Genomic DNA, 12,273 nt, shown 5'->3' with positions numbered 1-12,273 from the left:
GGCACCAGACGCAAAATGAGACGCGGCTTACCCTTCAGCGGATGAGACTGGGACGTATCGCTGGGTCCAGAACCGCAAGCCAAAACGTCGGGTTCTTCGGATATTCCGTCCGTTAAAAACAAGGAATGGCTTCTACCGGCGGCCATGTCCCAGACGCAGTACTTGCAGTCGATCTGAATAGTGCACCGAAACTCAGGTATATATTACTCATAAGATATCTATGCTGATCTAGTTAACTGCTTTTATACGCTCCCTAAAATGAGAAGCACGCCAAATGGAAACGTGACCTCCTCCAACATTACATGCGTACAAACATAACCAGTACAGCACTTACACCACACTCAGGACACATACAGTCTCCCTGTAAATGTTCTAATGCATAAATATAGCGTTGCCTGATTCGATTTTTGGCCTGGCAATGCTTGAAAACCGCACACACCACATTCAGGAAAACCTTGAGGGAAAGCAGTAGACTGCTGGTAACAATCTTGCCATAAACAGTCAACACTCTCAATGCCGTTCACGAAAATTTATCAACACAGCTCATACCCGGAATAAAAATCCATTGCAAGACCTCCAACCATACCTTGACAGGATGCCTGTTGTTAGAATCTTCGCGTCCCAGCTGACCTTGTAGGTTTCGCCCCCACGAAAACACCTCAGAATTACTTGTGAGGGCCAAAGAGTGGTACGAGCCACACGCGACCTTGACTACACCGCGGTGTGTGAGAGATTTCACGCACGTCGGTTGAAATCTGAATGCATTTCATATTTTTGAGACGTAAAATTTGTTGACAAAGGCATGCTCTACCTGTCCAATGCGTCTGCCATGCCAAGCTGTCCGTCGTCGTTGTTTCCCCAGGTCCAGACCTCGGTGCGTAGGGTGAGCGGGACAGCGTCAGATTTGTCTGATTGATGTGAGGCGGGGCTGTTGTATCTCAATGGATCTCCCAGTAAACTTGCGTCTGGATTAGAACAAAGGATTGGCACTTCTACTTTACCATGCACAAGCAACTGGGACGTAGACCAGAGGTGGTAAGTAACAAAGTATTTCTACTTATTCAGAGTATGTTTTTAGATCAGGGCCGGCCAATCTGTGGCCTGCGAGGTTTAATTTTATTAGTCTGACTGTGAAATTCGGCACTCGCAGAAAGATCGTCGGCGATACAACCTTTGCACAAAACGACAGCTCTGGGGATAACAAATTTTAGGCAACTCCATATCTGCTGTCCCATCTACTTCACAAAGTAGACTACCATAAACTACCTCAATAGCCATCAGCAAAATCAGATCTCTCCATTCATAGACAAGGCCGTGGTACCAATTCAAAAACAGGGGTAGTCGGTCGGCTAAGCGGGTCACTTTTTACACCTCATGGATGTGATACACACACACTATTAATGATTCAGACCAAACTCAAGTCAGGTCCTAAGAACATTCCTCATTACGCACCTTCGATTCCGTTTCGGTCTTCAGCTTTTTCTGCAAAGACGGAGAGCACTTTTTATTGAACACCGTGGGCTATCGAGACAAAACGCGAGATTACCTTTCAAAAGAAAATCTTTAATCGGGGTGACACCCTCGATCGCCGAGCTTTTGATCCACTCGATACGATCCATGACGCCGCTGACCACGTTTTTCGAATAGGATGTCAAAGGCGACAGCAGCTGGTTGTCCGTTAAGGAATCGGTAATCTAAGTTGAATAGTATTGAATTAAAATGGAAATACGAATCATCAATCTGTGACTTCTTTATTTGCACATGTCATCAGTTAGCGAAGCAATATATCCTGGAAAATGTCCAATTTCATTTCCAGTAAGCTCAAAATAGTGGGTATCGAATGCTGTTAGCTATTTAGAAACACAACGATGCAATTTCTCATAAATTCCAGACTACAATAGGATTATGACAGAATTGCAGTGTGAAGCATGGCTTCAGAAATTGCGTGAATTGCATTAATGCGAATGAGCAAATAGACCCATGGAATCATGCATGATGAAAAGCTTTCATGTAGCTTGGTGACATTGGCGGTTTATTTCGTTCCAATGATAAGTATCAAATCAATCATATTCCTTGGATCTACCTTATTTTTGTAGTTTGCTAGGTACACACGACTTATCAGAGTTTTGTGGATCTGTGTCATGTTTGATTCTGGAAGCCGACAGTGGAGCTGGATTGAATTTGGACCCAGGTTTCAGGAAGCTGGAATGGATCTGGAAGTATGCCGCTCCAGCCAGCATGTGTAGAAAAGGATAATGTGACATCGAGTGTTCAGAAGTGCAGGACACAGACCCATCAGTTCAAGTAGCATATAGCCTATGGCCTACAGCCAGAATGCCTTACTATTATGGTACTCGCTACTTTGAACACTGGTAGTAACATGTGCAGTTTGTGCATTTTTTCTTGTAGCTGCAAACTTCACTTACCCTCTCCGAGAGTGTTTTCTTCACGGTGTCTGTTCCTTCGTCAATCTTTGGCAGATTCTCACTGGATTTCGGTGGTTCCTTTGAGTTAACGATGGGCATTGAATCGAGTGAGCTCTCGTCCGGCGAGAGTTGTTTCAAAAATGCCAATGCCGATTCCGTGTCTTCAATTTCCAAGCCGCTGACTGACATTTACGTAGGATGATTAAAATGAGCGATTGAAAATTCGAAGAATAGATTTAAAATCAATTTGTTCTAGTATAAAAAGGCTTCTAACAATATTGCTGGTATTCCTTCCCGACTGTTTATTAAACGGTATGGGTTTTCAGTGCTCGTAGTCAGCTTGTAACGTCCCGAGGAATAAATTTGCATGAGAAAATCTCAGGGGTTATACCACTGGTCTGGTAATCTGCAGGTGGTGGGAAGAATATTTTCAAAATTTACCAAGGTAGCAGCAGCCTAGCAGGCGTAGCCAGCCGAGAAAAAGGGAGGGGCGGGATAAAACAGAAGGGGAGAGAGGGTGGAGTATTTGAAAACTGACAATGTTCCAAATTCAAATTAATTTATCGGGTTAAATCTACGTAGGCCTACTGATGCCAATGCAACAAGGATTACATAGTCTTGCTCATGTTAACATATCTACAAGCATAAACATGCCAGTTGGCAGTTACGGCATTTTTCATTAAAAACATAACAGCAACGTACAATTAGTTGGCAACAGTCATTTCCTCCAGAACGTCACCGCATTCGAACTGCAGCTGAAATATTTTTTATAATATGCACTTTTGCACTCTAGTTCAGTTATACAACTATGCAGCATCGAGATATCGCGTCTTCGCTCCTTAACCCTTTGCGAAAATATGTGATGCATCTCCCGCTTTGCATCTACTTAGTGCAACAACACAGACTCTCATTGCAATCCTTTTATCGTTATACTGACCGAGTTTCAGTTGTACGCTACCCAAAGCCCCATTTAAAAACAGCCCCGCCAGAATATCACTTGAAAAAAAATGGAAATATGACGCAATCACCTGAAGACACTGGTAGCGTCATCCTAGACTTGCAATTATCCATAGACACCAAAGACGAGCAGCTCCCAGTTGAATCCGATAACGAGAAAACATCACCGTTACGTGGTCGGTCCGTAGCCTGTTCCTGCTTTTGCGGTGATCCATTTCCACGTCCGCTATCAAAGTGAATATCTAGACTTTTCGACGGCGACGGCCGTTTCCCAGGATTTGCGTTCGCGGCGTTGCCTGCGATTGGTGTCAACTCCACTTTTTCGATATCAGACCGCATCTCCAGGCTACGACTCGACGCTGACTTGGTGATGGGAATGGCCAGCGAGGTGGGTGGATGTACAGGTCCGCTACCGTTTTGTCTACGGGCCGCCAGAGAATTGGACTTTTTGAAGAATGGCAGCGATGAAGAGCGATTGTGGGTTTGAAAATTTTTCTGAATAGGCAGAAAATAAAGTAAGACCTCTGTCTGGCCGGGTTTGTTAAATAATCTAAAAATAGTACATTGAATTTAAGCCATCTGCTTGCCACGGTTTGTATACGTTTTTATGCTTGATGATACGACTGGTGATAAACAAAGTTCTTTAGAATTCTCTACTAGTTCCTGACGATTACCCCTGACGAGTGTCAGCTGAAAATATTCTGGTCTATTTCGATACGAATATATTATTCCATAGTAGGCTATATTGACGTTCGGTACCTCTAACAGTCTCTTGAAGTGCAGTGATGGTCAGCAGGGTTGTAACCAAGTCAATCTCAATTTCATAGTTTTGACTCGAGTAAAGTCGAGTTATTTTCAATTCACAACCGAGTCAAGCCCGAGTCCAAGTCAGTGAGTAGATGGTCGAGTCCGAGTCATAGTGTTATGCCTCGAGTACGGGTTTATGTCAATATGTTCACTGTTTAGTTTTGAGTTCATTCCGGCTGAACCCACGTTTTTCAACTCTGCTCGAGTGATGTAGAATGGCTCGCATTCATAATATCGTAATTTTCCTCTGGCCTCATTTTTCAAGCATCAGGACTGATAGACGAAATACCAATCATGTGGTAACTTTACAATTCGTCGAAGTTACAACGAAATGTCTGTCTTGGCCGTCCTAGTCTAGAGTCATATGATTTGGTTCGAGTCATGCACAATGCCACGAGTACAAGTCGAGTCAATACACAAAAATCACCAAAAAAATCGTAACTCGAGTCATCACAACCATGGAGGTCAGTAATGAAACACTTCTACTTTTTTGGAGTGCATGTGTTCAATGGTTACATGAAAGTTATTTAACCATCACTGTAGCATATCATTTCCGAAGTAAATTTTTGTACTCTTGGAGTCGGAGTTCTGTGAGGAAAATAGTAGGAGCCGGAGTCGGTGCGTTTAAAGACTTGGGAGTCGGAGTTGGTGTATTGAAAATGTCTGGAGTCGGAGTCAGAGTTCCGTTTCAATGTGAAACAAAGAAGGGATATACTCTGAGTATTCACACTTTTCTGGCACATTAAATCTATCAAGGACGTGGCACGCTAATAATGTGGTGACTGAAACGTTGAAAAAGTATTTAAATCATGTGTGTATATGACGCGCCTCTTCCCGAATAGACACGCTTTGTGAGGAAAGTGTGTCTCGAAACGTGACAAGTTACGATTTGCCAGCCTGATGCACAAGCATTGACCTGTCACATTATCACAAACAAAGAGACGGGACAAAAATCACCTTGCAACCGAATCATTTTTCAGCACATTCAAGACCGAATAAATAATATAAGGCCAAGACTCTACTAAAAATTTCTGATGGATATCACAAGATAGGCCTATCTGATAAAACAATCAACAAACATAAAAGTGATCAGCTGATCATAGCGAGGTTTCTCCTTACTACATTTGTGAAAATCACATCATTGCATTGCATGGTCTTTTGTAGTTTAGTGTGATATTCAATGCGTTGATTCAATTGACACAAATAGCATGCCATGTTATATCATTGATTGCTATTTCCGCATCAGTGACGTAGCGTCTTTGAATGAAAAAAAATGTGCATAGTTTAGGATTACTTTTGTAGTATTATAATGAATTGATATATTTACTTTCCAATTCCTGATTTCACCAATAAGCGTGACATGTCGAACGTTGAGATATTACCAGTGGATAGCATGTTTTCATCAGCTTTTCAATATAAATTATCATTGTTTTTAATTCAAGGGGACACTGCAACAACACCCCCACCACCACACAGTGAATTGAACAGTGTAAAATCAGGGGTAGAAACATAAAAAAAGCAATGACATATTTTACATCTTAGAAAGATCACCTGATTTAGCTAGAGCTGGACCAATATATGTGTCTGTAGAGATATTGGCATCTGTCAATTCCGGACAATTTGAGGTGTCCAATGATGTAATCACTCCTACAATTTTCCCAAGTGCGTCTGCACTGTGCAGTACTGTTGGATTGATTTATGAGGACAACTGAGTTGACTTCTTGCTGAAAACACTGAGAATTTGTGTTTCCTGAACTAAAATTACGCCGGCTAGACCGGAAGTACTAGATTCTTACTCAGTGGTTGGCGCAGAAAAGTGAAGTTTCTATGATGGAGATATATTTTTCAAATTACTGCTCACAATGTGAAGTTCCAGTTGAGATATAGCAGATTTTGATACCGGTATCGGCAAAAAATTATTGCTTTTAACGGCAAAAATGCCGGTACGCTATAATGGTATTGGCTCTATATTCGAATATTGACAAGGCTCAAGAAGTAGCACAACTACTGTGGCTATAAATGTCAACAAAATCGCGTTTTAATTGTGTTGTGAAACTTGGTAGGGTGCGGTAGCATATCAGACGCAGTCCATACTCCTAGTATTATGTAATAAAAAGCAATTGAATTACCCTATGTGTCCCATTGATACTTTCTTGAGCCGAGCAAATATGTGCATCTGTGATGATAACATGATCCGCGCTGTCAAACATTCTAAGAAAATAAATATTATTATTGAATTGAAATTGCAAATAGATTACCATTTCATGGTCAGCAATTGCAACATACATTAACACAATGAAAGACAAACAAATTATTCTGTTATAGGGGACATCTGTTTGAATGAGCACCCTTGAACAAGCGCTTCACGAGGCACTCAGACAAAACCACCAGTTACTTTAACTCACAAGCTATGTAGTAACATGCTACAGGATGAGTAAAGACTTGTCAGAATCGTACATATTTCATAAATACACATATCCATACGACAGTAATCCATGTCACCAACCTAAACGTTTCTTTCTTACACACACTGCAAACTGCAGATGAACCCGACTGCGATTTGCCAATCATTTCTTCCGTTACAGCAACAGTATGATGTGCACCGCAGGAGACCTAATCACAGAACTGTGGAATTAGTATTATGACTATGAAAAAGACAAAAAATCAAATTCAAACCTGCAACACTCTCCGTCCCGTAAGTCGATTGACTAATTCCGGTTTTGGTGCTGGCGTGTTTCTTGTTAACCCCACTTTTCCGCCCACCATCTGACTCAAACCCCAACCCCACAATTCGCTATTGCCGGAAATCGCCATTGTGTGACTTTTACCGCAGGAGACGGTACGGAAATGGACAGGCTCTCCAAGTGCATGGGCGGTGATTTGGATCGGATCCGAAACCATGTCTAAACAGATAGAAGTTATCACGACTTGAAAAACGCTGATAGTAAATCTTACGATAGCAATATAAAGCAACTACTAAACACAACAGACCATGCAGAAGTTCAAAACAGATGACAAAAAATCACAGACAATCGTATACAATACGGCAGTCTACTCAGTACCAATGCAAACTATTCAAAAATACAAAATGCCCAGTAATAACGATGTCTGATGGCTGTGGATAGCTAACAGAAAAGTGAACGATCAGAAAATAGAAGTCAAGAGGTCAAGCACATGAACAATACTGCTTGAATGGTCAAAAATGACTGTCATGGTCAAAGTTACGACCCTGAGGATGCCACTCAAACTCGGTCTCAAACTGAGACAGCTAATTGACAAATATGGAAAATTTCGCCATCATTTCTCCTCTGATCAGAAAAGTTCAAAATTTAAACTAGATCATAGGTTCTAAGCCAGGGATTCCCGGACTCCTTGGGGTTACGAAGTACCAAATCACGCGGTACAAGATGCATTGCGGAATTAGGCATATTAGCAAATTAGGGACTAAAATAATTTTGCAAGTGTGATTTCGTGTCAATATATAATCTACCATCAGCAATTGTGTTAAAAATGGACAGGGTCCAGGGGGTAGGCTATAAGAGCATTCATTAAAAACTCAAGTGGTACCGGTATGGTACATGTGCTGAAAAGGTTAAGAAACATTGATCTAGATCCACCCCAGAGTTCAGACCAACTGCAAATCCACACAAAATACAAGAGTTCAATTAATGTAGGTTGTCACATCAAGGATTACGATGGATTGTTCACAATGCGCAAGTACAAATATACTAACCAGCAACAGCACCACATTGGCCATCTTTAGACGATCCCCAGCAGTACACCATTCCATTTTGGGTGAGTGCAGCAGAATGCTGATGGCCACAGCTTACCTCGGCAATGATGACAGATTTTAAGAGGGACACCTCGCAAAGACTTGATTCAATGCTGGAAAATTTGAATAAAATAAAAAATTCAAGCCTTACTATCACCTCCTCGACAACGAAATTACGGTAATAGTGGACGAGAGAGAGTTCCGGTGATAACTGAAAATTCATATAGGCTACAATATCGAACCTGGGCAATGACAGAGTCTCATCTCCATGCTGACCAATTTGGTAAAATCTTCCATCTTCTGACACCAAAATCCCAAAGCTTTCACCAATTGCATACTTCTCTACTGTTCCATCTTCAAGCCGAAGAACCGGGGTCGTATGAATGGCATCGTTATCTATTAAATATTGTAGGAATGTAGGTAGCCTATACATGACAAGACATTTCTGTAATCGTAACGGAAAACCAAAATTAAAAGGATACGCACGTCATTCGTCATGGTAGGGTGGAGTGAAAAATGGAAAATTTTGAATTTCAAAACGGACACTTGATATGTGGTGCCAAATCGAAAAAAATAATTTCTATAATAATTTTGGGCTCGTGCACCCTCTAGTGGTCGTGCAATTTCACCGAACGAGCCAAAAATAGCTAATTTCGCTATATATGTATGACCGCTTATGCTAGAAAGCTGATTTTGGGCTTAAAAGATGCGGAAGCAACAAGTTTTTATCTCACTTCCACAGAACTTTGTCTTAAAAATGAACAGAAAAAAAGTTACAAGCGAAATTATTGATTTTTGGCTGTTTTTAGGTAAAATTAGGGACTAAAGCAGTGTGTAGGATGCCAAAAGTGTGTAGTGATTGAACCTATGACTGACAACTCCATAATGAAAGCACATAAATTGCAAATCCATATTGATAACTGAAAAACATCAATTCTATATTGAAAAAAGATCGATTTCGAAGATCGTTTCACTACCAGAGTATCAGTCTGCACAAACTTCAAAGTTTTGTTTCGTATTAAAGAATCTCATCTGCTTTCGAGAGTTCAGTTTTTGTCTGAGGAGGCCATCTCTACGTTTAAATCCCGACACATGGGCAGATGCTTCAGTCACCATTTTAACGTCTCTTTTCACTGCCTGGTTGTGCCAAGGATGATTGAGCCTTAATGGTGATCACCTTAGATTTTCCAGCTCAAGTTTTTGATTGCTGGTGCCTGTTCCACATCTTTTAGATTCAAGTTGACAATTTAGTAGCATGACTCGGCCTTGATGCTTATAATTGGGACTTTAAACAATCTGATTCTAGTGCCAACGTTGTTTTTAGGTTTCGTTTTATTATCATATCCTCCTTCAAAGTCGCCTATCGGAGTCTGGTATTCTGTTTGATCTGCTCATAGCTGTAATCTTGTTAACTGCAAGTCTTCTGAGGCCTTCAACCATCAACAATGGAATTGTGCATTTTTATTTCAAACCATGACCGAAAATGAACCTCCATGCAGAATTGAACAAGATATTTCAGATTGCTTGATAGATGACTCTGTCGCACATAGAACCTCAAAATTCTGCATGGAGGTTTATTTTCGGTCATTGTTTGAAATAAAATGCACATTTTCATTGTTGATGGTGCTATAAACTTCTACAACATAGTTTCCTATGTTACAAAGCTTTCTGATACATGATTTCGTAACCTTGCACTATCTTTGGTACAACGAAACGCATATTTTGCACATCTAGAAAATGTTTTTTTTCTGGGAATGCTCGATGATGATGATGAAGGCCTCAGAAGACTTGCAGTTAATAAGATTACAACTATAAGCAGATCGAACAGAATACCAGACCCCGATTGGCTACTTAGAAAGAGGATATGTTAATCAAGAAAAACCTAAAAACAACCTTGACACTAGGATCAGATTGTTTAAAATCCCAATCATAAACATGAAGGCCAAATCATACCACCAAATTGTCAACTTGAATCTAATAGATGTGGAACAGCCACCAGCAATGAAAAATTTGTCATATCTCGAGCTGGAAAATCTAAGGCCATCACCATTAAGGCTCAATCATCCATGGCACAGTCAGGCAGTGGAAAGTGAAATTAACGCGTTGACCGTAGCATATGCTCATGTGTCGGATATAAACGTAGCTAGAGATGGCTTAATCAGACAAAAACTGAAGTCTCGAAGGCAGATGAAATCCTTTAATTCGAAACAAGATTTCAAAGTTTGTGCAGACTAATACTCTGGTAGTGAAACCATCTTCGAAATCTATCTTTATTCAACCATCTTCGAAATCTATCTTTATTCAATATAGAATTGATGTTTTTAAGTTTTCAATTTGGATTTGCAATTTATCTGCCTTCAATATGGAGTTGACGGTCATAAGTTCAATCACTACACGCTTTTGACCTCGTACCCACTGCTTCAGTGTCTCATATTCCCGAAAAACAGTCTAAAAATCAATAATTTGCTTGTAACTTTTTTTCTGTTCATTTTTAAGACAAAGTTCTATAAAGTTGAGATAGAAACTTGTTGCTTCTGCATCTTTAAAGCCCAAAATAAGCTTTCTAGCGTAAGCGTCATCCATATATAGCGAAATTGGCTATTTTTGGCACGTTCGGTGAAATTGCATGACCACTAGAGGGTGCACGAGCCCAAAATTATTATAGAAATTATTTTTAGAAATTTGGCACCACATATCAAGTGTCCGTTTTGAAATTCAAAATTTTTCATTTTTCACTCCACCCTTGGATAGACTTCCACTACTTATTGGCAACCTTAACTGTCGTACTTAGAGTCAAGTCAAATTGGCTGGAGTTGCACAATAGCCTATATAGGCCAATAGCCTACAATGTCATGGCCTACATGATGTGCAAATATGAAAAAACCGTGCGCTGTTTTCTGTTTACTGTCGTTCGCGACTTGTGTACTTGTCATTATTACGTCACAACGACAAAATTCTTTCTATATTTCGAACTTGGTTAAATGGTTAACCTCATTTACTGGCGTTCACTGCTGAAGAGAGCCAGTCGAAAAGCTTCCAGTGGAATAAATATGACAATATGAACTTATTGTTTGCTGCAATAAACAAAATCTATGACTAATATAGCAAAAGAAAGTTGAACGAAAGCAATAGGTCCAAAGCCAGAGTGGAATTCGTGGTAACGTCACACGCAACATTCCGTTTAATTATTTCATTATTCTATGAAAGAAACCCTTCTGTCACGCGCAACTTATTGACGAAAACAACCACTGTTTCCAGTCTGGGTCCAAAGCATAGAGGTAAATAGTAGAATATAGGTTATTATGCTATTAACAGTATTACGGAGAAGGAGACGGCATATCCTAAATGATCACTGTATATAGTTGTCTCAGAACTATGCAAGAAATGATGCAAACAAATTTTTTCAACACTTAGCAACACTAACACTAACACAAGTGCCCCAATAAAATGACGAACATATCTCACACTGCTCTAAATAACACTTACCATCATCACTGACAGAGCTGTTTTCAATCCAGATCCAGAGTGATTTCTTGTTTGCTATATCCATATTTCTCAGATATTGGAAGATCAAAATTCAATAAAGCATCACCACTGTATTTATCATATTCTATCACAAATCCAATAAGTTTGCGATACTATGAAAATTAAAAAAACATAAAAATACTACAGCAGCCATCCTATAGCAAGTACCGTACCATTCTACCATAATGTTGAGCGTGGGTCTATGATCAGTGGCCCAGCCCGAGCCCAATTGCGACAGAAGAATAAGTTGGAAGCACACATCACACAATAAACACACATACGGGTAACAACGTATGGTAGTAAGCAAACGACGAAAGGTAATCGACCGGTTAATCGACCTTATTCACTGCATTACACTTCCGCTCAGCTTTAAGATTGTTGAGATTTACTGTTCCTATATCCACCATCCTCCTTACAAGATCATATAGATAACCGGAAGTTTGTCTGCTATATTAATTATTAATGAGCGAAACTATATGTTCTCACTTCAATTTCACGCACATCTATAGACCCGACACTGACGCTGCGTCTATTGATCAGAGCGAAGATACTGGTGAAATATGTCTCGATTGAAGTAAGAGCCTTCGACTGTATTTATCACATTCATGTAGTACATTAATACTCGGCCCTACCATTGCGCATTGCATCCAATCTACCCATACCGGCCATACCAATCAAATCAGTCGGCGTATGATGTGATCATCGTATGAAAGTAAACAGCTAAACACTAGACAAATTCAGCAATTTCTATACTGCAATTATAGAATGTAAACATTTACATTCTAT

At 40.1% G+C, this 12,273-nt stretch overlaps 1 protein-coding gene across 1 annotated transcript in view; it reads right to left on the bottom strand.

Annotated features, from left to right (window-relative positions):
* The window catches only part of LOC145455934 (alsin-like), a 32,199-nt gene extending 20,574 nt beyond the window's left edge, over window positions 1-11,625 (bottom strand). Inside the window, exons 1-13 of the mRNA XM_080333966.1 lie at window positions 11,449-11,625; window positions 8,205-8,358; window positions 7,924-8,075; window positions 6,867-7,093; window positions 6,697-6,803; window positions 6,320-6,401; window positions 3,455-3,878; window positions 2,427-2,608; window positions 1,547-1,694; window positions 1,453-1,482; window positions 812-965; window positions 587-755; window positions 32-173 (exon numbers count right to left, since the gene is read on the bottom strand). Of these exons, the coding sequence (XP_080190092.1) occupies window positions 32-173; window positions 587-755; window positions 812-965; window positions 1,453-1,482; window positions 1,547-1,694; window positions 2,427-2,608; window positions 3,455-3,878; window positions 6,320-6,401; window positions 6,697-6,803; window positions 6,867-7,093; window positions 7,924-8,075; window positions 8,205-8,358; window positions 11,449-11,512 (2,035 nt within the window). The 5' untranslated portion in view covers window positions 11,513-11,625. The remainder of the gene's footprint in view (window positions 1-31; window positions 174-586; window positions 756-811; window positions 966-1,452; window positions 1,483-1,546; window positions 1,695-2,426; window positions 2,609-3,454; window positions 3,879-6,319; window positions 6,402-6,696; window positions 6,804-6,866; window positions 7,094-7,923; window positions 8,076-8,204; window positions 8,359-11,448) is intronic.
* Between the last annotated feature and the right edge of the window lie 648 nt (window positions 11,626-12,273).

This window comes from Botryllus schlosseri, chromosome 14 (genome assembly GCF_051294905.1).
Source record: "Botryllus schlosseri isolate E-star chromosome 14, Bs_hap1, whole genome shotgun sequence".
NCBI lineage: Eukaryota > Metazoa > Chordata > Ascidiacea > Stolidobranchia > Styelidae > Botryllus > Botryllus schlosseri.
Note: the sequence above shows the minus strand (reverse complement) of the source record. Positions and strands in the feature narration are given on the sequence as shown.